At 39.6% G+C, this 27,000-nt stretch overlaps 2 protein-coding genes across 9 annotated transcripts in view; one reads left to right on the top strand and one right to left on the bottom strand.

Moving 5' to 3' along the window:
- USP42 (ubiquitin specific peptidase 42) overlaps positions 1-19,153 on the top strand; it is a 40,257-nt gene extending 21,104 nt beyond the window's left edge. For 4 of the 6 annotated variants that reach the window (XM_042853191.2, XM_042853194.2, XM_042853192.2 and 1 more), the window contains exons 13-18: positions 212-958; positions 1,897-1,988; positions 2,784-4,304; positions 8,084-8,418; positions 13,069-13,160; positions 18,235-19,153. In XM_042853191.2, the coding sequence (XP_042709125.2) occupies positions 212-958; positions 1,897-1,988; positions 2,784-4,304; positions 8,084-8,418; positions 13,069-13,160; positions 18,235-18,273 (2,826 nt within the window). In that variant the 3' untranslated portion in view covers positions 18,274-19,153. Of the gene's footprint in view, positions 1-211; positions 959-1,896; positions 1,989-2,783; positions 4,305-5,208; positions 5,323-8,083; positions 8,419-13,068; positions 13,161-14,700; positions 14,745-18,234 lie in introns of those variants that run through there. The other 2 variants (XM_005304706.5, XR_006175144.2) reach the window with 2 other exon arrangements.
- Positions 19,154-20,162: 1,009 nt separating this feature from the next.
- CYTH3 (cytohesin 3) overlaps positions 20,163-27,000 on the bottom strand; it is an 84,160-nt gene continuing 77,322 nt past the window's right edge. Inside the window, exons 13-14 of one of the 3 annotated variants that reach the window (XR_010590866.1) lie at positions 26,699-26,839; positions 20,163-20,297 (exon numbers count right to left, since the gene is read on the bottom strand). Coding sequence is in view for 2 of the 3 variants with exons in the window: in XM_008164643.4 (XP_008162865.2) it covers positions 26,767-26,839 (73 nt within the window). In the remaining variant the exon portion in view is untranslated. Of the gene's footprint in view, positions 20,298-21,816; positions 26,840-27,000 lie in introns of those variants that run through there. The other 2 variants (XM_008164643.4, XM_065558984.1) reach the window with 2 other exon arrangements.

Raw genomic sequence — 27,000 nt, 5'->3', positions numbered from 1 at the left:
GCAAAGGATTGCCGTTGGTGTTAGGTTTTTAAAAAACAACAAAATGTGAACCCTAAACTACCGGCAAGATTATATAACTCATATGGGGTGTTTTCTGCTTAGCCACTGGGGCAGTTTGTAGAAATATCAAGTAAGCCCATTATGTCTTGGGATATTAAATGCTGTCTATCCACATGCACACATTTTCATAGTGATTTCTTTGTAATTACAGAATTCCAGTCATTTAAATGGAACTGGATCACTAAAAGAAACTCCAAGCAGTTCTGTGGCAAGTGCTAGCAATGTTACCCTAAACAGACCAGCTTCAGCTCCACCTTCAACTTCCATTCAAAACTGGACAATTAACAGACCCACTATTCCTGATCCTTCGAAAAAACAGAAAATCACTATCAGTATTCACAATAACAAATTGCCTACTCGCCAAACTCTGTCTCAACCCAACCTTCATAATTCTTTGGAGAATCTCAGCAAGCCTGTTCCTTCGTCCACGATTACAAATTCCTCTGCAGTAAAGTCTACCTCAAGTGCACCTACAATGTCAGTTGCTACTAAAGTATCTAAACAAACAACTCCTAGTGAATCTTGTTCTAAGCCATTAATGAATGGCAAGTCTAAACTAAACTCTAGTACGTTGGTCCCTTACGGTGCAGAATCTTCAGAAGAATCTGATGAGGAGTCGAAGGGATTAGTTAAGGAGAATGGCCACTCAAAATCTTTTAATGGAATTTTGATTGGAAATGTAGTTAGTACATTACAGAACTCTTGTTCTTCCTGTCAAGATGCTGAAGAGGTTGTATCCCAGCATGAACTGCCAAAAAATGTTACAGTTAATGGTGCTATTAGTATAGATAGTGATCCTGAAGAAAATGGATTGAAATTTGATGAATCTACTTGCCAAGTCAAGCCTGTTAAATCTACAGAAATTCCATTTTCTAAAGTGAATGGATTGCATGGAAAAGTGAGTTTTACATTTGTTTCTTCTAGACTGTCTGTCTCTTCATGGCAGATTATAAATATGACTGTGATGCACTCAATATTAGAATGTTCCTCATTCAGGCAAAGTTCAGAGGAAAATATACAACACAGGCTGCCGTCATAGCACTTTGTGCTGCAATCCCTTAGATCTTGCATACTAATCAGGGTTAAGCTGAATCAATACTTGCTAATCTCATTTCCACATCTGTAAAATGGAGAGAGCATGCATCTCTCTGTGGTGGCTTAATAATATTTAGCATTTATATAATGTTTTGCAAACACTAACTATTCTTCTTAGGTGGGTACTGTAAGCATTATGTTGTGCTCAAGTACCAGAGAGGTAGGTGTGCTAAATACTTGGCTATAATTCCATCTGGTAAAATGGGGAAACTGAAACATGGAGAGGTTAAGTGATTTACCTGAGGCTGTATAGCAAGTCAGGCTTAGGATCTGGGACTACAAAACCACACTGCTTTTTTATGTAAAACTTTGAGGTAGTAAAGTGCTCAGTGGTGTTGTCCCAGTGCATGTTGGGGGGCATTGTGTTAGGTGTGCAGTCTTTCTGATGAGACAAAAACTGTGGTGCTGACCATCAAAGAACCTATGTCACTCTTTATAAGAGGGGTGCTGTTTCTGGTATGTTGTCCAGATTTCATCTGATAGTTATATTCTGCCTGTCTTAATTCCCCTATAGTTTAAAGTATGTAGTATTGTATTGTACTTTTTCTTTTTCTAAATTGTGTGCTGTTAATGCTTGCAGTATTGAATGTTAGGGTGCTGTGCCTACAGTGATCCATATGAATAGTCTGTATGTCCGATTATGATTGGAAAGTGCTCTAGGACTCTTTGGGCTGAGATGCTATGTAAGTTTGTATGATTGCTATCATTCCGTATGTTTTAACTCAGACCTTTTAATTGTAGATAATACCTACAGCTTTGCCACCAGTTCCTGAAGATAGAATTTTAGAGTCTTTCCGATATAACCAGTTGAAAAGCTTGTCAGAGGAAATAAGGTAAAATACACTTTGTCCAAATTAAGATTCCATACAAGTTTTATTATGGGTATACTAACTATTAATAATACATAAATGGAAAGACCTAGCTCACTATAGGAATACCATACCAAAACTAATAATAGTGAGAGCAGAACCTATGTTTGGCATTGTGCCTATTCTTCTTATATTTAAAAACCTGTTGATGCCTCATGGAAAACTTTGGAAAAACATTCTATGTAGAAACCATTCTGTCATATTGTCTATATTTTCTATATTCCTCTTCCCCTTTTTTTCACTCCTAGGGATGCATGCATGAACACGATATCTATTTATTAGTGTGGGTATAAGTATTTTTCGGTCTACCACACTTCTAAAATATGGGCAGCTCATTAGGAGTAATCCCAGCTGCTCTGCTAGGACACTGACCAGGTGAGTGTAAATTCCTGCCACCTGCCTTCCCTTGCCTCTGGGAGGGAGGGAGAGGGAAACCCACTATTACAACGTTTTTATTGTGGGGAAGGGCAAGCATAGCGAGTATGGTCATGAGTCAACGCAGCAAATAGATGGAGGGGAAGTAGGAGAACTGACAGGGAAGGTGCTCCTGAAGTGTTGCACACAGAAAAGTAAGCAAAAGAGCTTCCCCGTGAGGAGGAAATATATTATAAGTAGATGTGTTTCTAAACAGAATGTCTTTCAGAGTTTTCCAGGAGTCAGAGGTTTACCGATGAAAAGGATTTTACTCTTAACAATCATCACATAGAGTATTTGTCTTATTTCTGTTGAAAGTCACAAATACATTTCTATTTTGTGCAGTGCAACTGGACTTGAAAAAACTTCTGAAAATGATGGTCATATAGAAACTTTAGTGAGTGGCAACAGTACTATTTCCTATGAGAAGTCTAGTAAAGTTCCCACTAACCTGAGCTGCAATGTCCAGAATCCCTTTACTACATCAGATGGTGAGACCATTTCTACCAAAGAAGAAATTGCCGAAAGTATTGTATCAAAACCTGATAATGCACATTCTGATATCAGTGGTCAGTGTAACACTAAGAAAATATCCCTGGGAATTGATGATGAATTCTCTAAACAGTGTGATCCCAAGGATTATGCAGATAAGATAAGAGGAACACAAGAGGTAAAAATGACTTTGAAGGAGAGTCCTCTGCACATCAGAGGGTCTGCAGAGACTGCAGAGAAATTGGGGCAAAGCCCCTTCACGAAGTCTGACAATGAATGTAGTTCTAAAAAACTTGTAGCTCTAAACATTAAAGATGAATGCCAAGAAACAAAGGAGAGTGCTAATAATTACACAGATGTACCACCTACTAATGACTCTTCTGCTACAAGGTTGGATAAAGTTTTAGAGAGTCATTATTCTAAAGAAAACGATGGACTGGATGGTAATGAAATATGTGAAGAAAATAAGGATAGGCAAAAAATTAAGTCTCATTCTCCAGTCAAGGAAAGAAATTGCACCCCCAAAAAAATTGACAAAGGGCATTACCGTACTAAAAGAGAGCGCTCTGAAAGTGAAGAGCAGGAGAAGCAAACCAAACGCAAACCAGATGATGATTATTCCAAAAAAAGGCAATCCTACAGCAAGGAGAGTATGAAGCAAGATCGCTATAAGCAGGAGCACTGCAATGGAAATAAGTACAAACTTACGCATAGTGAAAGAAACAGCCCTGATAATGGCAGAAGTTTAGGAAAATCCACCTATTACAGATCCCGAAGTAGAGGGAAAACTGATCAGGAGAGGAGTAGATATTACCATTCTAAAAGGGAAAGATCTTGGAGTAGGGAAAGATATTACCAAGATATACCAAGGAGATGGGACAAGTGCAGATATTACAATGATTATCATCCTTATGCAGCAAGAGATGGTAGAGAGAGAAAATTCTTTCATGGGGACAGAGACTATGACAAATCAAGTCAGGTTTACAACATTAGGTCATATAGGGATTATTATTACACAAGCAGATGGAATCATGAACCAGTAGCTAAAGAGAGAGAGAAACATCATTTTGGCAGCTCCAAAATAGATTTATATAATTGCTCAGATCCCTCTCAGCACTCTGAAAAATATTCCCATGAACAATGTGCATCCATGTCTGAAGAAAACAATTCAAGTTTTGAGATGTCTTGCCACAAATATGAATATCTAAAAGACAGAAAAAGAAAATGTGCTAGTCTAGAAGGTAGTGACAGTGATATGGAAAAGAAACACAGGAGTTTGCAAAGTGAGCCAACAGAAGAGCAAAAAGTGAAAAAACACAAGAAGTCAAAGAAAAAAAAGAAGTCCAAAGATAAACACCGAGAGAAAGATGAGAGGTAAGCAAGAGAAACTTTTATTTACAATGTTCTAAACAAACTCCTCTTCCTAATTTGTCTCTGGCTGTTTCCCTGGTCTTCCCCTCTTTTTTCCATTGCTTCTGAGCCCATGGCACTGTAAAATCTGTCAGGGGAGATCAGGTTAGTTTGATGTGTCTTGCATAGATGGGATCAAACCATGTTGTTGAGTTGTGTGAGAGCTTTGGAACAGGATCAAACAAATAATGTTCTAAACATTTGTAAACGGACCCTGACTAAGTTTATTGCACACTTTTCAAAACTGGCTATGGTCAAACTTGGGTAGGCAGGCCATGACATAACTTTTCCTCCCAAAGTAGGGATGGGCTGAATTTGTTTGCACCAAATGGTAGCCTGGAATAGAGAGGTGCAGTCATACAGCTTTTCTTTTAACTGAATGGAAGGTGTATGTGTCCTGTCACAAGTCTAGATGGGTGTGGAGTGCACAGGACCAGTTCATGTGTATAGGAAAAGGAGGTTTGGAGAGACACTAGTGCTTCTCTGCCTTCTCTATCCAACAAAATCAGCTGTCTTTTTGTGAGAAGGGAGTGCAGGTACAGTGAAGTACAGCATGACAGTAAGGTAGAGAAGGCAGGGAAATACTGATGCTTTCCCTCTTCCTTCTTCTGAACCCTTGAGTTGATCCTGAGGCCATCTGCCTGGACTCCACTACTCTTAGCAAACCCTGTCCAAGAAGAATCTCTTTCCCCCTACATTAGAAGGCTCATGGTTGCACTGGGATTCTTCCTTGCACAAGGTAGCAATCTCAGACAGTCCAGGGAGCCACCTTTATCCTATAGCCCCCCAGCTACTCTCATCTGCAGGTCTGAAACCCCTTCTGTCTCCCACAGAAACCAGTAATATCCTCTGTTGATTTTTATTGCAGAAAAGGAAACTTATAGCAAGTCATAACTTTACTTAGGCTTTGTGAAATAAGAAGCCTGAGAGTTTGTTCAGAGGCCCCCCAAAAAGTCAGAATCACAAGTGAAACTTCAAAAAGGTGGGATTTAAAATTGCTTAGAATTCCTACATTACAGAAGTGTGTTATGAAAACAAGGTAGAAAATTAGTTTTTCTTCCTAAGTGATCTGTGTGAAGCTTATTTAAGGGAGTACAGTGCTGGTTTTCATGTGTTTGCAACTTTAATTTAAGGGAGTACAGTGCTGGTTTTCATGTGTTTGCAACTTTAATTTAAGGGAGTACAGTGCTGGTTTTCATGTGTTTGCAACTTAACTAAACTGTGGAGCCACTATGGCACCTCACTGCTCAGGAGTACTATGTGATAATGCTTTCCTGTCATAGCAGAGAAATTACATCGTGTTTTGACCCTTTTACTGACAGCCTCATGTTTTAGGTCCACTTTCATATTTATTCTTAATTGCTAGATTATTTATAATTTGATTTTAAATATTATAAAACGCATAAAGATGGACCAGTTGGATCACTTGATGGACTGAAGTCCATGATTATGGCTGGGAGTGAAGAAAATGTTGTACTACTTTGGCCTGGTCTACACGGAGGGGGGGTCGATGTAAGATACGCAACTTCAGCTACGGGAATAGCGTAGCTGAAGTCGACGTATCTTATTTCGACTTACCTCCCGTCCTCACGGCGCGGGATTGATGGCCGTGGCTCCCCCGTTGACTCCGCTACCGCCGCTTGTCCTGGTGGAGTTCCGGAGTCAAAGGGAGCGCGTTTGGGGATCGATATATCACGTCTCGTCTAGACGTGATATATCGATCCCCAATAGGTTGATCACTACCCACTGATACGGCGGGTAGTCTGGACGTACCCTTTGAGTTGCGCTCTGTTATACAGTTCCTTATTTCATATTGTGTGAAAGTAAGCTATGGATACCTTGGCTGCCAGCAACTAGTGTATTTTCAGTATTATAAAACCATGGCCCTCTGTGCTCTATTGCACAATGGGACCAAATTCTATGGCAATAGTCACTACATTCCACAGCAGTGTTAATTTATTGTGATGTCATGAAATTCTTTTCATTCCCATCTCCCACCCACCCCACACATAACTATGGTTCATTGTTGGAATCTATTAAGTTGACTTAAAATTGGTGGATGATTATGTTCAACAATGATTAGATTAGGGGCTAGTTTTTGCTTTGATCACGAGGTGGTTCCTCTCCAAACCCTGGGGCTTAGCTGCTGCACTTTTCTCCAGCCAGCCCAGTTAATCAATCTACACTTCTGATTCCTCCCATTCACTTGCTGCAAATTGGGCTCTGGCTCTAACATTACTACTCCTGGTGCCTGACTCTGTGGAACAATACAGGGAGCAGGCACTGTAATCCAGTTATCTCCTTCTGTGGGGAAAGCTGGCCACAATTGGTAGCTTTTGGCAGGATAAAGGGACAGAAAATAATTTATCAAAATGCTGAATTCCATGGCATCTTGGAATAGTCTATAGCCACATAATTGCAAAGTCCAGAGGATCCTGACTGAGATGCATGTGTTTTATGAGATCTACAGGCTCAGGCAGGCATTGTTCTACATTGGTCTGCTGTCTGTTTACAATTTCAAGGTTATTTTCTTAGCCATAAGGATTAGAAAAATAATTTATTTTAAATGAAAACTCAGATTCTGGAGTCCATTTCTGCAGCAGGGTCTGAATTCTGTAGCCCTGGAATCACTGAATACATAGGTCTCTGTATATAATTCATTCTGTCTCCTAATGTTCCAAAACTGTTTTTCCCACTTAAAAAAAGGTAGTGAGCTGGCTACATGTAGCCTGTTCTCTTGTAATACCCTCTTAATTTAAGAACCCAATAAGTACTACTAGTCTCTTATTTTTGGATACTTGGTTCGTATTCTGATGTGGGTTCACTGTACTTATCCTGACTCTTCAGAAAAATGACTTAATTGACAGTGTGTGTGTGAAGGCATCTTGTGAATACAGAACACTTTTCATTGTGTTGGAAATACAAAATAACATGTAATACAGTATACCTGCATTAAACTAGAAAAGCAATATCTCCCAGTAACAGTTTGAGTATTTCTCCTCTCCATCCCATTGTTCTTCTTTCTAATCAGAAATTAAAAGCAAGTATGTAGTAGTAATAGAGAGTGAAGCCATGCACAGGTTCCCCTCATAATGAGCTGTGCTTTCCCTCAGGAGGCAAATGATGCAAATTGTGTCTGATGCTTGCCAGGTTGCTCCCATATACGATATGAGAGTGTTTCTAAATGGGGGGTGGGGATGGGGGGGTTAAATAGACAAACTGAGAACTGATTTTTAAAAAAACTTCAGTGTGTGATCATCTTGATAATTTAGTCTTACATCAGAGGGCTGATGTCTATGTAGTGCTTGATAGGTATAGAGTTCAATATTTTGTTCTAATCAGTGGCATATGTTTAAAATGCTCCCTTTTTGAAAAAGAAACCCTTGAGAAAAGGACAAAAGTTTATTTAGCTTGCCACTAACTTGGGGATGAAAATGGAGAATACTTAACTATTTCCTTGCTGAACACAGCTGATCCATTACGCAAAGAGCAGCACAGATGCTGGAGGAAAGGAACAGCACCACAGCTGTTAAAATAAGATGTGCTCTTTATTTTGAGCTTTAGCAAGCCAGATTTTAGTAGATATGACCTGTGGCCAAATTTAGAACAATAATATCTTTTCTATGCATGTGCCTAACTCCTCAAAAATTAATAAATTGTATATGTATAAATAGTGTAATATGTTTGTATCAATAGTGTAAGCATCACATTTGTTTTCATATTAACTTGTATGTTTTTTTCAGATATCGCCAGGATTCAGACTTCTCTGGGGCCTGCTCTGATTCTGACATCCACAAACATAAGAAAAAGAAGAAGAAAAAGAAGAAACATACAAAGAAATCTGAGGGCTTTCTTGAATATTTAGATCCTAATATCCAGAAGGCTGCTGGCTCTGAGACTAATAAGACATGGGAGAAAAAAGAATTTCATTGTACGGATGACCTTCCATCTGAAGAATATAGTAAACATGGGAGTAAATGGCCTCATGAGGGAGGGGATGCTGATTCCTGTCATAAAACAAAATACATAGGAGGAGGCCAGGAAAATAGCTATCACATATCTAAAGAGTATAGCAAAGGTAAGAGACCATTAGAAATTAATGGGATTTCTATTTTTTTCAAATAGAAAAAAATATTTGAAGTAATTTTAAGTGCTTTGTAATACATATACAATATGTCACATCTTCCAGACAGCAAGCAACACAATTATGTTGGATAATTTCTTTAGTTTTGTATATCTGTGAAATAAAGTAGATAAAATTAGCTATTTTTACTTACCCTGGGTTATTGACTAGACAGTTGCTGTCGTCAGCATGTTTGTTACAAGAAATCCTGGGGCAGCTCATACTGATGAGCTCATAAGTATGAGTTTACGTCACGTAGGGAGGGGAAGAATAGCATTGTTATTGTCTATTCTGCCTGTGTCAAGTCTGCTTAATTTAAATATTTTTGCCTTTTGGGGTTTTTTCCTGAGCACAGTAAATATTTTTATACTAATTTGTGTACTTTTATAATTTTTGGGGGGGGGAGGGAGTCCAAAAAATTTTGGAATCCAGTAATCCTTGACCAATAAAGTCTCTACACAAAACTATTCATCATATATAGGGCCCTACCAAATTCACAGTCCATTTTGGTCAAATTCACAGTCATAGGATTTTAAAAATCATAAATTTCATGATGTCATCTATTTAAATCCTGAAATTTCAGAGTGTTGTAACTGTAGGAGTCCTGACCCAAAAAGGAGGGTTTTTTGGGGGGGAGGTTCCGCAAGGTTATTGTAGGGGTGGTTGTGGTACTGCTACCCTTACTTCTGCACTGCTGCTGGTGGCGGTGCTGCCTCAGAGCCGCAGCTGGAGAGTGGCGGCTGCTGGCCGGGAGCCCAGTTCTGAAGGCAGAGCCGCTGCCAGCAGCAGCACAGAAGTAAGGATGGCATGGCATGATATTGCCACCCTTACTTCTGCGCTGCTGCCCGCAGAGCTGGGCCCTTGACTGAGGGCCCAGCTCTGCAGGCAGCAGCCGTCACTCTCTGGCCCCCCAGCTCTGAAGGCAACAGCGCAGAAGTAAGGGTGGCATGGTATGGCTGCTGGTGGGGCACTGCCCTCAGAGCTGCCGCACTCCTGCCGCCCAGCTCTTAAGTCAGTGCAACCCTCCAAAATAACCTTGTAACCCCCCTGCAACTCCCTTTTGGGTCAGGACCCCCAATTTGAGAAATGCTGGTCTCCCCCCATAAAATCTGTATAGTAGAGAATAAAAGCACACAAAAGACCAGATTTCATGGTCCATGATGTGTTTTTCATGGCCGTGAATTTGATAGGGCCCTAATCAGATAAAAAACTACCAATGGATGTGTTTACCTACATTATCATGTGGGAAATTGGATTCTAATTCATCCCTTCTTTTCTGAGCAGGGAAGTGGGAGGAAAGCCTTATGTTGCTCTGTAATAACTCCTCTGGCCATACTGGAAGTATTGGTGACTGGCTAAGGGAATAACTCCTTGCATAAGGGAATGGATAGCACTGTGTTGTTGTAATTAGTGAATCTTGTGACTAAAGGAGATGAAGGAAATAAGGGAGGATGATTTAAATCAAAATAACAAATCACCAACTCTAACTTGATTTAAATCAGCAAGCAGGAAATCTTGACATAAATTACAGATTTTAATTTTGTTTTGCATTTGGGACTGGACTTGGATTTGAGATCTGGGTTCTATTCCCAGCTCAGTCACTGGTCTGCTAGGTGACCTTGGGAACCTCATCTGTAAAATGGGGAGAATGATGGTTACATCCTTTGTCAAGTGCTTTGAGATCTACTGATAAATGCTGTATAAGACCTAGGTATTTGCACTTCTAAGACCTTGGCTACACTTACCCGGTAGTTCGGCGGCGAGCGATCGAACTTCTGGGTTCGACTTATCGCGTCTAGTCTGGACGCGATAAGTCGAACCCGGAAGTGCTCGCCGTCGACTGCGGTACTCCAGCTCGGCGAGAGGAGTACCGCGGAGTCGACGGGGGAGCCTGCCTGCCGAGTGTGGACCAAGGTAAGTTCGAACTAAGGTACTTCGAACTTCAGCTACGTTATTCACGTAGCTGAAGTTGCGTACCTTAGTTCGAATTAGGGGGGTAGTGTAGACCTGGCCTAAGTTACTTTCCTAGAGAAAGGTTCAGTGTCATTGATTAGCATGTTTAAATGGTTATACTAATTTGCAATCAAATACCGCTTTTTACACTAAATGTTATACTTTTGCGAAACAGGAGGATACACTGCATCTATACACCTTTAAAAAATTATATAGCTTAACGTGTGTGTGTGTGTGTGTGTGTGTGTGTGTGTGTGTGTACATAAATATATTAATTATATTTTTGTTAGAAAATGAAAAGCTAATTTCTATGTTCTTTGTATTAAAGTGCATTTGGATGGAATTTTAACGTAAAAAATTACTGTTTTTAGTTAAATAAAACTATTGTACATGTGCTGGATGTATAAAGTTTACCAAACTGTGTAAAAAATGTAAAATCATTTAGAACTGTGTTTATTAAACACAGGAAATATTTACTGTAGTTAGTGACTATTTCTAGTTATTATGGGCCAGATTTTCAAAGGTATTTAGGCACCTAAAGATTCAGCTAGGGGCCCAGTGGGATTTTCAGAAGTGCCTAAGGACAAGGTAGGAACATAATGCCCATTTAAATTAACAGCCAATGAAATCAATGGGAGTTGCATGCCCAACCTGCTTAGGTACTTTTGAAATCCCATTAAGCCCCTATCTGCGGGTACGTCCAGACTACCCGCTGTATCGGTGGGTAGCGATCGATTTATCGGGGATTGATATATTATGTCTTAAGACGCGATATATCGATCCCCGAACACGCTCCCCATCGACTCCGGAACTCCACTGGAGCAAGTGGCGGTAGCGGAGTTGACGGGGGAGCCATGGCCCTCGATCCCGCGCCGTGAGGACCCAAGGTAAATCAATCAATCCCTTCCCACCCATCCCCCCCGCCCCAGTGCATCTTTAGGCCTAAATACCTTTGAAAATCTGGCCCATTGTCCAGGTTTTTACAATGAGTAGATCTCCTCCTTTCCCAGGTTTCAGAGTAGTAGCCGTGTTAGTCTGTATCCGCAAAAAGAAGAACAGGAGTACTTGTGGCACCTTAGAGACTAACAAATTTATTAGAGCATAAGCTTTCGTGGACTACAGCCCACTTCTTCAGATGCATAGATAGTTTTTATTTATAGAGTGGAAGAGAAAACAAGTTTTCCTACTTTGTCAGCTCCCATTCAATTTTTCAACTTTGAATGAACTAGTCCAAATGAAGAAAATATTCTCTGCATTTGCTAGCTAAACAAAGTAATTAAGGCAAAAGCTTTTCTGCACAACAGAAACTGAAAGTACTGATATTTGGGAAAATGTAAATCACTCCATTGTAAAGACTGAAAATAATAGGTACTTAATGCAGTACATATTGTTACAAAGCTTGAGTTGGCCCTAAAAGTTAGATATTTTCCTCCTGATTCTGTATATAATTAAAAAAGCAGCACCGTTTATTTCCTTTAAACTTGAGGAGGGCTCATAGATGCACCATATTTTTTATTTAAATTATTTTAATAGATTATAGAGTCATAATTTCATATTTAATTTTAAATGGATTTAAGAATTATTTACTTTAAATTAAAAATCTGACTTTTCTAAAAAAAAAAAAAAAAAAACGAACAAAAAAAACCAATTTTTACCCACCCTTTTGTAAATACAAGAAACCATGTAAGGGAGAAGCAAAAAGATGGTCAGCAGTGCACCACCCAGAGAATCCCTGCTCCAAAGAGGTCAAGAATTAAGGAAGATTTAAGATTGGACACATTAGAAGTCTCCCTGTGGGGGATGTATTAGTTGTTTTATTAATTGCTGTATAAACTCAATTAAGGTCCTTGAAGTAGTAGGTTTTTTAATAATGCTTTGCTCTTATAATTCTTTTTATCTGAAGATTTGAAATTACTTCATAAATCTGGATCAGTATCATGACCATATTGCAGATAGGGAAACTGAGGCATAAAGGTTAACTGATTTGCCCAAGGTCCTTGCAGAGCTGGGACTGAATCCAAATCAGACTCCCAGTCCAATGTTCTATCAACTGGACTATACTTTCTTGGGATTGCATGAAGACAGAATGGTAGTTTGACAAATTAGGATTGGGGGAGTATTTCATGTAGAGGGGTGGCATGGTCCAATGCACATAAATGGAGGAGATTAACAAGGTATTGAAACTGGTATAGTTAGTTGGTGGAGGATTTGAGTTAGGGGATGAGGTCTGAAACGTAGGTAAGGACAGAGTTGTGAAGGGCTTTGAAAGGTACGAATGAGTAGTTTAGTTTAAACTTGACGTGGTGGTTAATTGGAGAACCAGTGAAGGAATTCAGAGAGGACAGTAAATTCACTCTGATCAGTCAGGAAGATAATTTGGAAGCTGCATCTTGGACAGATTGGGAAGGAGTGAAGTAAGGGAAGAAAATTTCAGTAATCAAGATGGGAGATGATGCTATGTGACATCCAGATACAGATTAGTAGCAATCCAATAAAACATCTTATTAACAAAGGCTGCCAAAATGAGTCACTTCATTGGAAACACTGCCCCAGTAACAATTTGTTTATACTAAAAGTGCTGACTTGTTAATCAAAATAATGCTAGTTTGTGATAAGTGGGTTTTGTTAACATTGAAATATTTTCTGTTTCAGCTATAGACCTACTTTGTCATAAGGACCATGGACACACAGTCATTAAATCTTTGGATGGCAACTTTGCATATACAGATGAAACCAGATGGAAAGTATGTTAAATTCCTGTGATTCTGTTTCATTTTGGGTATAATAATACAGACAAATTGGCTGCTGCAGGCTTTTTCCCTATTTTTATTACCATAAGAGATCAATTTGACATCTCTCATATAGAACAAAAAATACAATCCTAATTTGGATTCTAAATGTAATACGTGTTGGACTCTCTCCTACTGCTCTCGCCTAACACCAATATACCAGATGGCTTTGAATGAATGTTTTTTAACCCTTCGGCATCAGCTGTAGCCTTGATGAACCATACAGCTATCAGTGGCTGAAAATTAAGTTCTTGACAAAATTTTCTTGTTTAAAATAACTTTTTCTTATGAAAATGTTCATAAACTAACTATTTAGTACCATCTTTAGATCAGAGAAATTTAGATATAGTTCCAGGTATCCAAATATGAATAGTAACAGATTAATTTCATTTTTACTTGTATTGCTATAGATTGGTACAGATTAAGAGTTGTTTCCAAAAATTAAGCACCAATTGCTAGACACTAAAAATCAGGGACTGAATAGAGACACTGGATTCATGGTTCATTATAGGGATGGCCCAACCGTGGCTCCTGAGCTGCATGCGGCTTTTACAGTTAGTGTGGCTTGTGGAGCCCCCTACACCTCCCATTTCTGCTTACCACCCTGGAGGTGGAGGGGGGGACCTTGGGGCTCCTGCCCTGCAGTAGGGTGGTGGGGCTTGGGGATTCTGCCCTGCGCAAGGCCCCAAACCCCACCACCCCGGGCAGTAGCCCTGAGCCCCAGCAGGCACACCTGGCTCTCGTACTTCTGAAAATTATTGTATGTGCCTGGGAGGTTCAGGCCACCCCTGACTTATTACAACAATCTGTAACCCACTAACACCCTATTTTTGTCCTATGACTGCAGAGGTGTTAACAGGCCACTCTATTTTGAATGGCCCCTTAGAATAAACCCTAACTACTTATGCTAAACAATCTGTTCCACCTTGCATTTAGCCGTGACACTGAGGGCTTGTCTACACTGGCACTTTACAGCGTTGCAACTTTCTTGCTCAGGAGTGTGAAAAAACACTCCCCTGAGCGCTGCAAGTTTCAGTACTGTAAAGTGCCAGTGTAGACAGTGCACTAGTGCTGGCAGCTGCGCTCTCAGTGCTGGGAGCTATTCCCCTCGTGGAGGTGGGTTTTTAATAGCGCTGGGAGAGCTCTCTTCCAGTGCTATTCCACAACTAAACAAGCGCTTTAATATTGGTAGTGAAGACATGCCCTGAGTATCTATCTTTCCCAAACCTGAAGAAGAGACTCTGAATGGTTCAAAAGCTAGTCTCTCTCATCAATAGAAGTTGATCCAATAAAATATTACCTCACCTACCTTGTTTCCCTAATATCCTGGAAACAACAAGCTACAACTACACTGTATACACCAATTGATTGTAGTACTTACCCAGGATTTTGTTTTTTCTCAACACTAACACAGCAGTGCTCTGTAAAGTAGCAATTGAATTACACTGGTTTTATAACAGCTGAGATTTTGCCAACCTGTTTTCCTCTCTTGTAGGTGAGTGAAAAGTAATCCTTGCAGAAAAAACTCACTAGCCACAGGCAAGTTGTATTTGTCAATCTTCAGTATTTTTTATGTCCTTGGCAATTGGGTGAGGGGAGCTCTGTTGCTAACAAATTGTGGCCTGAAGATGCATATAACTTTGAGGTGAAAAATCAGCATCTTACTGCCTGCTCTAATGGTCAAAGAGTGTTGGCAGTGTCATTCTAGCATAGATAACAAGTGAACTTCAGCATCTCAAAAGTTGTGAGCTGCATTGTGCGTTACTGCTGGAGGATTATTAACACAGGGAGACATTCCTTTAAACTTGATTTAAATTGTGGTGATCTGCTAGTCTTCCTATTGGAATGACTCTTCGTTTATTTATTTTTAAAAGCAGCTGTTTCTATGGCTTAATGTAAACTGCAATTACACTAAGGCTTTGTCTACACTAGCACTTTTGTCTGCAAAATTTTTGTTGGTCAGGGGTATTAAAAAACACCTCTGACCGACATAAGTTTCACCAACTAAAGCACTGCTGTGGACAGTTCTCGGTTAGTGGGAGACGCTCTCCTGCTGACATAGCTAGCGCTGTTCATTAGAAATGGTTTAATTATGCCAGTGGGAGAGCTCTCCCGCCAGCATAGAGCGGCTACATGTGAGACCTTACAGGGGCACAGCTGGGCCACTGTAAGGTCGGTAGTGTAGACATAGCCTAAGAGTAACGTTCTGCCCTGAAAAGTCCCTTCAGGACAAGAGATGGAGGTTAACTGTAGAGGGAGAAACTACTAACGATGGAAATGGGTTCATAATATCTAGAAATATTTTGAGTGAGGATATTGAAAACAAGGTATTTGTAGATCTTGGTATCCAGGGGCTGGGGCTGCCCTCAGATTGCTAAAATGTAGGTAGTTGCCATAGTTCCCCTCTTCTTCAGTGTGAGAAGCTGATCAACTGCAGATTTCTATTGCTACTATCTAAATTCCAGCAAGCCATTTCTGTCCCTCTGCCAAGGAAGCAAAGCAGTAGCAATATAGTTCTTTATATTAATTTAATTGAAAAATCCATGTCTATATACACACTGGTAGTTACCACAAATAGGTAACATTTTAATGGTATCATTTTCTCTTCCCAAGAACTAACAAGTATCTCAAATAACAGTTTGAGAAATGTGGAATTTTTAATGGGAAAAGTGTAGGTGCAGTCCTCGCTGTTCCAAAGCCTATATATTCCAGTTTTAGAGAAGAAAATAGAAGGCAGAGACAGAAGAAAAATTATAATCAGATTTTAAAGGATTTTGTCTGTAATGAACGAGAGTTGGCCAGCAGGTGGCAAAATTGGTTCAGTACAGACAAGTAAAATCTATGGAAAGGAAGCAAGTGTGTGTTAAATAAATCACCAAATGCATTGTTTTTGTGTGTTGTGATTTATTGTGGTGTAGGGCAAAAGTGTTACAGTAACAAAATCCAAAAAATTATATTCCCTCTTCAAAATACTGCCCTGCACAATAGGCAGGATGATACTGTTGTGGTGACAGTGCTGGGCAGAGTAACCTCCTAAGTCTGAGGAATTTTAACCTTTTCATATACTTAAGGAAATCAGTTGGCTTTATTTAGACCGGGGTGGGCAAACTTTTTGGCCTGAGGGCCACATCTCGGTATGGAAATTGTATGGTGGGCCATGAATGCTCACGAAATTAGGGGCTGGGGTGCAGGAGGGGGTGAGGGCTCCTGCTGGGGGTGCGGGCTCTGGGTTGGGGCCAGAAATGAGGAGTTAAGGGTGCAGGGGCTCTGAGCTGGGGCAGCAGGTTGGGGTGAGTGGAGAGTGTGGGGTCTCCAGCTGGGAGTGTGGGCTCTGGGGTGGGGCTGAGGATGTAGGAGGGTGCTCTGGGCTGGGACCAAGGGCTTTAGAGGGTGGGAGGGGGATCAGAGTTGGGGTGTAAGAGAGGGTCAGGGTGCAGGCTCCGGGCGGCACTTACCTCAAGCAGCTCCCGGAAGCAGTGGCATGTCCCCCCTCTGGCTCCCACACAGAGGTGTGGCCAGGTGGCTCTGCATGCTGCCCTGTCCAGAGGTGCTGCCCCTGCAGCTCCCATTGGCTGCAGTTCCTGCAAATGGGAGTTGCAAGGGCAGCACTTGGGGCGGAGGCAAGGTGTGGAGCCCTCTGGCTGCCCCTATGCATAGGAGTCAGAGCAGGGACATGCCTCTGCTTCCAGGAGTTGGGTGGTGCCATGACACACGTGGATCGGGGCAAGCCTCAGACCCCACTCCCCAGCAGGAGCTCGAGGGCCAGATTAAAACATCTGAAGGGCTGATTTGGACCCTGGGCTGTAGTTTGCCCACCCCTGATTTAGACTGTAGAAAAGATGAGACAATACAAAGGATTAAGCAGTTTCTGAATGATGAGTTAACTCAAAAGGATGGAACAAATGCTTGGAGAGGGTATGAAAATCAAACCAAGTTATAGGGCTAACTAGCTGATGGGACGCACATATGAGTACAAGACAAGAGTGACAGTGGAATTGAGGGCCATTATCTTGGGTTGGGATCTTGTCAGATTTCATAAACTAAATGGCTGAAGCTGGCTAGTGAGTGGGCTGGAGGCTTAAAAAAATCCAGGTGCTGCATAAAACAGAACTTTTGACTTTGAGTGGCATTTGTCCCTCTGTCATTCTTAAATCAGAGCCCCAGCCAGTTGCTGGGGGTGTCATTTTTGGGGGGAAAGCTTGACCATGATAGATCATTAATGAAACCAGGGTATTTAATGTTAGGAATGTCTTGGCTAAATTCCAACCAGGTTTGCCTACCTAGGATTAAACTCAGCAACCTTGTAAGTTGAGGACAGCATTGGTTGCATTCAGTTTTGAAATCCTTCTGTTTTGATATGTGGTTCAGAGCTGTAGCTACACATGATATGGAGCACCTGCAACTTCAGGCCTTAACTGTTGTTAAGAAATCAAAACAGGAATCTTGAGAAGTAGTAGAGAGGTATTTACCTGTATAGCTGGCAGAGGTGCAGTCACTACTGGAATACTCTGTGCAGAAATGTGGGCATCAGAACAAGAAGAATGTTGATAAATTGGAGAGGGTTGAAAGAAGAGCCATGAGAATGATTAAAGGATTAGAAACCTGCCTTCTAGTGATTGAGCTCTTTCAGTCTATTTATTTAGATTAAAGAGAAGGTTAATGGGTGACTTGATTAATCTATCTACATGGGAAGCAAATTTAATAATGGGCTCTTCAATCTAGCAGCGTCGGCATAACATGATTCAATAGCGGTCTGTTGAAACTAGACAGATTCCAACTGGAAATAAGGTGTACATTTTTAACCATGAGAGTAACTCCTGGAACAACTTACCAAGGGTCATGGTGGATTCTCCATCACTGAAGTTTTAAATCAAGATTGGATGTCTTTCTAAAAGATATGCTCTAGGAATTATTTCAGGGAAGTTCTGTGGCCTGTGTTATATAGAAGGTCAGATTAAATGGCCTTGGAATCTGATTTAGTGCTGAAATTTCATATCAGGAAATGACGCTTCCTCCTCTTGTCTTTCAGATTCAAAGTGTGTTGATGGAAGCCATCCCTACAGTTTAAACTATATTTATAACAGAACAATTAACTCTTCAATCCATAACTGGTGCTTCAGAATACTGTACAGGATTTTACCATGGAAGAACTTTTTTTAGTTTTTACCTTGAGACTTTTTTTTAAAATTTACCCATAATCCAAAAGGATGGAAACTTTCTACAACTGCTGAACATTGTAAATATCACACTGAAAATAATGCCCTGGAATAGAACATCTCAAATGCTGCTTAATTACAGACTCAGGTTGATTATGTGTTATTCATGTAATATTACTCCACGTTAAACTTCTGGTGCAAGCGACTAGCAAACCACAACTGACAGTCTGTATATTTAATTTAAAGACTTATTCACAAGCTTTCAGATAACTAGAATATCTCTGATATCTGACACTAGAAACTAATTTACTTCACACTTTAGCTGTATTAAAGCTTTGAAGAAAAACTTACAAGAAAAGTTCTGGTTTGGAACTTTGTGAAACATACCACTCAGCATACACAGTTCTGAATGTATCTCCGAGACTATTTGTATACCCTCCCATATGTTTTTTTGTTACTTTTTTATATAGTGTCACTTGTCTTGACTGATTGGTCTCAGTTGTCTGTTTTGTCCCTTTAAAGTTGCAGACAAATTCATACTGTGATTTTATTTTTATTATGAAATGCTATCAAACTGTGATACTTATAATTCACTGGTCCTGCATCAGGAGATGGAGTGGGGAAGCTGTATTAAATACAGTTCATCTGTATAATCTGTCTGGTTTATACAAGCTGTGTTGTTCAGAGATGTCTAAAGTTTGATCTTTGTTTTTTTAAAGATAAAGCACTTGCCCCACTGTAAATACATAGCATGTAAAATTTATATAGTATATAAATACAGGAAAGTCAAAAGAGCTTTTTACACTGTTTACTTCTTGAGTTATTTATTCAACTTCTACCCATTAGAACAGTGCACTGAAGGGCTGAAAAGCTTAATTGTAGCTCTGCCTTAATGTCAGATGATAAAGGGGGTGTGGTCAAAGCTCAACTATATTTATCTTTTAAATGATTGGATTGATTCATGTTAGCAGAGGGGAATGACCATTCTTCCACCTGTTCCTAATAGTCTATTTTCCACCAAGTTATGACTGCCTATGGTGCTTCTGCTGTCCCCTGTGAAAGGCCTTAAGACCGAGCTGGTCATAAATACACTTCTAACTCTCCGCACCTTCCCTGTGGCAACAAATCATGTATTTACATGAAAAGTAATAGCTCAGTTGTGAGAAAGTAAACTTGTAGCTGCTTGGTTTTGTTCCCCAAGCCTCATATTTTGTACCTTACGCTCGTCTTAGTAGACTCTCCCCTTATTAGGAATGACCGCTACTGCTCATCTCTCCAGTTTGTCTGTTTTACCTTACTGTGTTTGCTGTGAATTCAGTTACTTGTTTGGTCAGAAAAGCTTGGAGTTTGAGCTGTTTTCTCTCTTTCAACATCACTAAAACTGGTCCTTAGAGCTGCTGCTAAATACCACTAGCCTAGGGTAAAGTTTTGCATTCAAGAATTTTTGGGAGGGGGAAAAAAAAAAAAGTAAATACAAAGTAAGTTTGTGATCAGGTTTCATAGGAAACTCGGCATTTGCCTTTGACCAGCTTTGTAAAATAGCTTGCCCCAAAGGTAGCTTGCGACGGAAAACTCAATTTGAGCAGTTTTATTCTTTTCATGTAGAAAATAGACCTGTTTTTCCTGAAAGATTCTGGATGAGTGGAGAATTAGTAGGTTTAAACAGGCACTAAGCAACTGAAACCTGATGAAGAAAGTGATTTTTGTCCAGAGTAGTTAAAGTTTGCTTGGCAGGAACTTGAGTTTAATATAAACACTTAGGGAAAAGAGATGTCTATTACATCTTTAACATGTACTCTACCTTTTCAGTTAAGGGCTGACACCTCGGAGGCTGCAACCCATGCCATGCCTTGCCACGCCTGATATTTCAAAGCAGCTGAAACTTTAATTCTCTGGCTTTGGATACACCTACATTTTCCTTTTCAGTGCCTCTTATCTGATTAAAGGAAAAGAGAGAGGTCATTCATCTTTGCACCCTGTCTATCAAGAGAAGTGAGCAAGCATCAGTTATTACTTTACCCTATTTAAAGCCCCAAATGAGGAAAGTGTCTTCAGGATAGCACTTACATGCTTAAGTGGTTTACTGAATAATGCCTAGGTCAGATATTAACATAATGAAAGAAAATGTCTGGTTTGTAAGGCAGAATGAGCAAAAGTTAAGTAATTTAAAGAGTCATTGTGACCAGAGCTGAGACGGGAAGTTTTGGATTTGATAGCCACTTGCATAGTAACTGCTTTTGGGGTAAACTAAATCTTAATCTGTATCAAAATCTTGAGCAGTTGGATCCCTTATTCTGTACTTTTATCCTCAGTAAACGAAAGGAGCTGGATGGCTGTATAGTTTCATACTTTATTTTATTTTTCAAAATGAAATCTCACCACAGTTTAAACATGTCTTACTGGTAAACGAGCCCATTAATATTTGCAATGGATTTACAGAGTTATAATATTACCTCAGACTTACTTGATACATAATTTCCATGCAAATTGTGTACAATGCGTAACAAATCAATACATAGCTGTACAGTATTTACATTAACTTTATACTGAACTGTAAATAGAAATGCTTTCCAAGAAAATATAGAAAAAAAACTGGTAAACCACAATTTGTAGCTTCTCATCTACAAGAGATCTAACTTTTCCAGCAAGCATATCTAGATAGATATGTATTAAAATTTAAAAATATGCATTGCTCTATATATGAAGCATTATAAATGCTGAGTTTAAAAAGGTTCAGTTTTGTACCATATGCTTCAAAATGTTAAGTGACTTACTAAAAAGAGCTTTTTGTCAGGTTATGTAGCTTTTTAATCAGTCCAGCTGATCTTAAGTATTATATACACTTTCTTCCCTAGATGACACTAACTGAAGTTGAAATTAGTAGTGACCTAGGGCCATGAAAGTTATGGAGGCTGGCAGGGGCCAGAAAAGTAGCAGAAGCAGCAGTCTGTTGCCAGGATCTCTGCCTACTGTCCCCATGTTGCTTAATGGGTAGTATAAAAAACCCAATCCTGCTATGACATCAGAACCTCTTAAGAACTGGAAAATAGGGAGATTTTTCAATACAAACAGGACTGGGGAAGTCAACTGCAATTAGATTGTTTTTGATGGCCTAGCCTCAGAAAAAGCAATTGTGCTTTAGGCCATGATGGTGGCTTGCCTTAAGCTCATCCTAACCTTAAACCCTCACGAGAGAGGCCTTTTCATCCCCTCATGGACAGTACCTAATCTGGCCAAAATTTTCATAAGTCTAGTAAAAAATTAATTTGCAAAGAAAAATGGTTTAAGGCCAGTGGAAATTTTGGCTCAATTTCAATCCCTGCTAATACTGCTACAGAGAACATTTGAAATAAAATATTCTTACACAAGAATACTACTGGCACCTTTGGTGGTAAATTAATTATATTGAGCACCATATTTAATCTTTCATTCAGAATAAAAAAAATGGACACAAGTTACCGCTTTTTAAAATGCTAAGGAATAGTATGTATTTCCTGCTATAACATGCCATAGTTACACACCGTTCCAAGTATTAGATGTACAGGGTATGAAAAGTTTCAAACTAAATACAGCATATCACATCTCCTAAGGCATTTCCTTCATGCTTACAGACAAATATCCTTGACAATAAATAGACTGTTTTCAAAGGGTTGTGTTTTTCAGGGATGTAAGGACTGGTACAGAAAGTGCTCATGGCCCATCAATGCTTTTGTAACCTTCTAGACTTATTTAATGATTTAAATTATTTGTTTATGGTTTTACACCTTTATACAACCATAGTTCTGGATTTGTCACCATTTCTATTACAAATCCAAATGTTTCCAGCTATACACCCCTCCCCCCCCCTTAACAAAACATACTTTTTAGGGCTGTCAATTAATTGCAGTTAACTCACATGATTCAATTTTTTGAGTTAATCGAGATTAATCGCACACTTAAACAGAATACCAATTGAAATGTATTAAATACTTTGGATTCTTTCTACATTTTATATATAATGTATTCTGTGTTGTAATTGAAATCAAAGTGTATATTATTCTCAATTACAAATATTTGCACTGTGAAAGAAACAAAAGAAATAGTATTTTTCAGTACTCCTCATACAAGTACTGAAGTGAAAGCTCTGTATCCTCGAAGTGCAACTTACAAATGTAGACTGTTACATAACTGCTCTCAAAAACAAAACAATGTAAAACTTCAGAGCTTATAAGTCCACTCAGTCCTACTTCTTGTTCAGCCAATTGCTAAGACAAACAAGTTTGCTCACATTTACTGGAGATAACACTGCCCTCTTATTATTTACAATATCACTAGAAAGTGAGAACAGGTGTTTGCATGGCACTTTTGTAGCCAGCATTACAAGGTATTTACGTGCCAGATATGCTAAACATTCATATGCCCCTTCATGCTTTGGCCACCATTCCAGAGGACATGCTTCCATGCGGATGACGTTTGTTAAAAGAATAATGCGTTAATTAAATTTGTGACTGAACTCCTTGGAGAATTTTATGTCCCCTGCTCTGTTTTACCTGCATTCTGCCATATATTTCATGTTATAGCAGTTTCAGATGATGACCCAGCACACGTTCATTTTAAGAACACTTTACTGCAGATTTGACAAAACACAAAGAAGGGATCAATGTCAGATTTCGAAAAATAGCTGCAGCACTCGACCCAAGGTTTAAGAATCTGAAGTGCCTTCTAAAATCTGAGAGGGACGAGGTGTGGAGCATGCTTTCAAATGTCTTAAAAGACCAACATTCTGCTGAGGAAACTACAGAACCTGAACACTAAAACAGAAAATCAACCTTCTGCTGGTGGCTTCTGACTCAGATGACGAAAATGAACACGCATCGGTCCATACTGCTTTGGATTGTTATCGATCAGAACCTCTCATCAGCATGGACATATGTTCACTGAAATGGTAGTTGTAGGGTGTCCAGATGTCCTGATTTTATAGGGACAGTCCCAATTTTGGGGTCTTTTTCTTATATAGGCTCTTATTACCCCCCACTCCAGTCCCGATTTTTCACTTTTGCTGTCTGGGCATGAAGGGATATCTGAATCTTTAGTGCATCTGGCATGTAAATATCTTGCAACGCTGCTACAACAGTGCCGTAAGAACACCTGTTCTTGCTTTCAGGTGACATTGTAAACAAGAAACGGGCAGCATTATCTTCTGCAAATGTAAACAAACTTGTTTGAGTGATTGGCTGAACAAGTAGTAAGACTGAATGGACTTGCAGGCTCTAAAGTTTTACATTGTTTATTTTTGAATACAGTTATTTTCTGCACATAATTCTACACTTGTAAGTTCAACTTTCATGCTAAAGAGATTGCACTACAGTACTTGTATTAGGTGAATTGAAATACTTTCTTTTGTTTTTTTACAGTGCAAATACTTATAATAAAAAAATGTAAAGTGAGCACTGTACTCTTTGTATTGTGTTGTAATTGAAATCAATATATTTGAAAATGTAGAAAACATCCAATGGTATTCTATTACTGTTTAACAGTGCGATTAATCGCAATTAATTTTTTTAATTGCTTGACAGCCTTAATACTTTTCTATGTTAAGTTAGACTTTTTAAAGTAGGGGGGCTGAGAGGAGAAACAGGTTGTGATTTGAGAGTTGTGCAGTGGAATATTCTAATTTTTAAAGTTCTAATTATGCACCGAGTCCACAACTAGCCTTGAAGTCCTGGCTCCATGGATTGGAGATGCAACCCCTCCCCCATGGTTTCAAAGCTGTCATAACTGAGCATTAACCTTAATACGCCTTTAAAGAGATTACAACTGGAAAAAAAATCAAAAAAGGAAATTCTCTGTCTGGGCTTCTCCATTCTTTTCTATCAGCCCATCTGAAGGCAGACAGTGCCCACAGTATTCATATGCTGATCTTAGGTTCTACATAGCACAAGGCAAGTTAGTAAGATGGAAGCCTTGGCTTTTATTGAAGTTAGAGATGAAAGACTTATAGGCAATCTTGTCCATGTATCTCCCAGTGCAGAATAATTCCCTACACTTTAGTCAAAGTTGCTTTTGTAGGTTTAAGTCAACAGCTGTGTTTTCTTTGTCCAGATATGGAAGCTCTAAAGTACTAATGGCACCGATGCCATGGCTCAGGTTGAAACAATATATGGAAAGCTACAAGAGCATGAACACAGGAGCAGGGTCAAAAAAATTTTCCATCATAAAATTAAATTTAAAAGACATTTTTGCCCCAATGAAAGATTTTTGTATAATTTAGAAAAGAAAATGTTTCAATAAAGCAGGCTAGACCATAAGTTTGTGTGTCTTAGCTAATGGATGTTATGAAGGAATATCTCATAAAATACTTTAACTCCTCACTTAAAGTCATCCTGGTTCATGTTGTTTCGATGTTAAGTTGCTGATCAATTAGGGAACATGCTCGTTTAAAGTTGTGAAATGCTCCTGTCTAACGGTCTTTTGGCAGCCGCCTGTTTTGTCTACTGCTTGCAGGAAGAGCAGCCTATTGCAGCTAGCTGGTGGGGGCTTGGAACCAGGGTGGACCGGCACCCCCCATATCAGCTCCCCACTCCCCTAAGTCCCCTGTGCAGCAGCTGCCTGCAGTTCAGCTGTGTCCCTCCCCCCACTGCCACGTGCTGCTCCTGCCCTCTGCCTTGGAGCTGCTCCTAGAGACTCCTGCTTGCTGTACGGGGGAAGGGGAGGGCTAATGTCAGGGTGTGTCTCCCTCCCCCCTGCTCCTGCATCCCATTTACCCCATCTTCCATAGAGCAGGAAGGGGGGAGAGACACACTATGGAGGGAGCCTCTAGGCAGTAGCTGTTGTCTCAGGAGGTGCCAGCAAGCTGATTTAATTAACAGGGCAGTGTACTTAAGCCTGGGGTCAGCTACTTAAAGGGGAAATGCACATTTTTTCTCACACACAGGGTGTGTGTCTGTCTGCCTTCCCTCCTTTCCTGCTGCCTCGCAGAGTGTGAGTTAACCCTTGAGGGCTCAGTCAAGTGCTAGTTCATTTAGCAGTGAGGCATTCCCTGGAAAATATCCCACCCTCTAACTCCTCCACCTCACCCAAGCTTCACAATCATCATCACTGTGTACCAGTATTAAATTGTTTGTTTAAAACTTATACTGTGTGTGTGTAAGTGTATATCTATCTATATATCCCTGGAACTTAACCCACCATTTACATTAATTCTTATGGGGAAATTGGATTTGCTTAACATAGTTTCGCTTAAAGTCACATTTTTCAGGAACATAACTACAACGTTAAGTGAGGAGTTCCTGTACCACAAAAGACATTCAACCAGTTATCAAGACATTTGAAAGTAAATGGTTATATTAGATAAGTATTTTAGTAGAATTGATGGCATGAGATCTAACAATTAGGGCTTTCTATTCCCTCTTCTCCCCAGTTTTAAGTCACTGAAGCACAAATGTGAGAAGCCATGTTTAAAAACAAAACATACAGAGACATTGTTTGCTTTATTCCAGGTTTTTGTTAACCAAGTACTGCTCTCTTTACTCATACAAGTAATCCTATTGACTTTCATGGGGCTAAACTCACAAATAAGGAGATAACTTAATACTGCCCCTTCTTTAAAGAAAATCAGTGTAATTTTGGAGCATTTTACCCATACAAAATCAGAGATTCTCAGTAATAATAATGCAAATCCAAGTTTAGCCTGCTTAAGAAAAAATCTGTCCTCAAAGTCACTTCTTCAGCCCATGAACCCTTGCCTTGTAGCTGCATATTTTCAGTGCACAGCCTACTGCTTGGGCCAAGGACTTAACTGTATAGATAACAGTCTAATATGAAAAGGTATATTTTAAAGCTAATACTATTCAGCATTGGGGGAAGAATGGCTAATGTGATGAGCTTTTAGAATTTCATTTTCTATAAAGTGGGGTTAGAATGCTGCTGCATTGCTCAGGATATGTTTTCAAAACTAGTAGTAAGGTTTTTTTGCATAAGGAAAAATAAGTGCTGAGTAGCCCTGTACACCAGTTCTGAGTGCTGTATTACAGTGAGGTGTTAGTTTGTCGAAGTCCGTACATCAGCTCCTGTCATGGGCAATATGCTCAAGGAACAGGCAGGAGAATATATTATCCTGAAATATTTTCTCCCCCGAAAAGTGAAATTGCAACAAATAAAAATGCACATAAGGCTTCCATGTTTTCAGTTAGTGTAAATGAAATTCCATTACAGTCATTCCTTGCAATTGTCCCTTGGGAATTTTGCTCCAGTATCGTATGCAAAATAATAATCTTCTTGGATGATCTTACAAAGGGATATAATGTAAGAATATATTTCTAATAACTTTTCATTCAGCTTGCTTCATTTTTACTTTACCTTATCACTTGACTTTGATCCATTTATACATTAACTAGTGCAGGTCCGTAAGTGGCCGATGTTAAGTGCTATTTTTTATTAGCAATTCTTCTCTTTCTTGTTGCCAGCATATCATAAAAGGGATCCCTGCTGATACTTGCTCTAGTGGAAGGAGGAGGAGATATCAATTTAGTTTATAAATTATGTATTACCCAAACACATTTGTTTACTTTTCCATATCCAGAGACCCAGAGCTGTAATATGTTGGTAAACAAACGCATCCTTACAAAAATCAGCAACAAGATTTTCAGGTAGCTAGCTAC

This window comes from Chrysemys picta, chromosome 10, assembly GCF_011386835.1.
Source record: "Chrysemys picta bellii isolate R12L10 chromosome 10, ASM1138683v2, whole genome shotgun sequence".
In the NCBI taxonomy this organism is placed as follows: domain Eukaryota; kingdom Metazoa; phylum Chordata; order Testudines; family Emydidae; genus Chrysemys; species Chrysemys picta.
The sequence above is the reverse complement of the archived record's forward strand: the minus strand, read 5'-3'. Positions and strand labels throughout refer to the sequence as shown.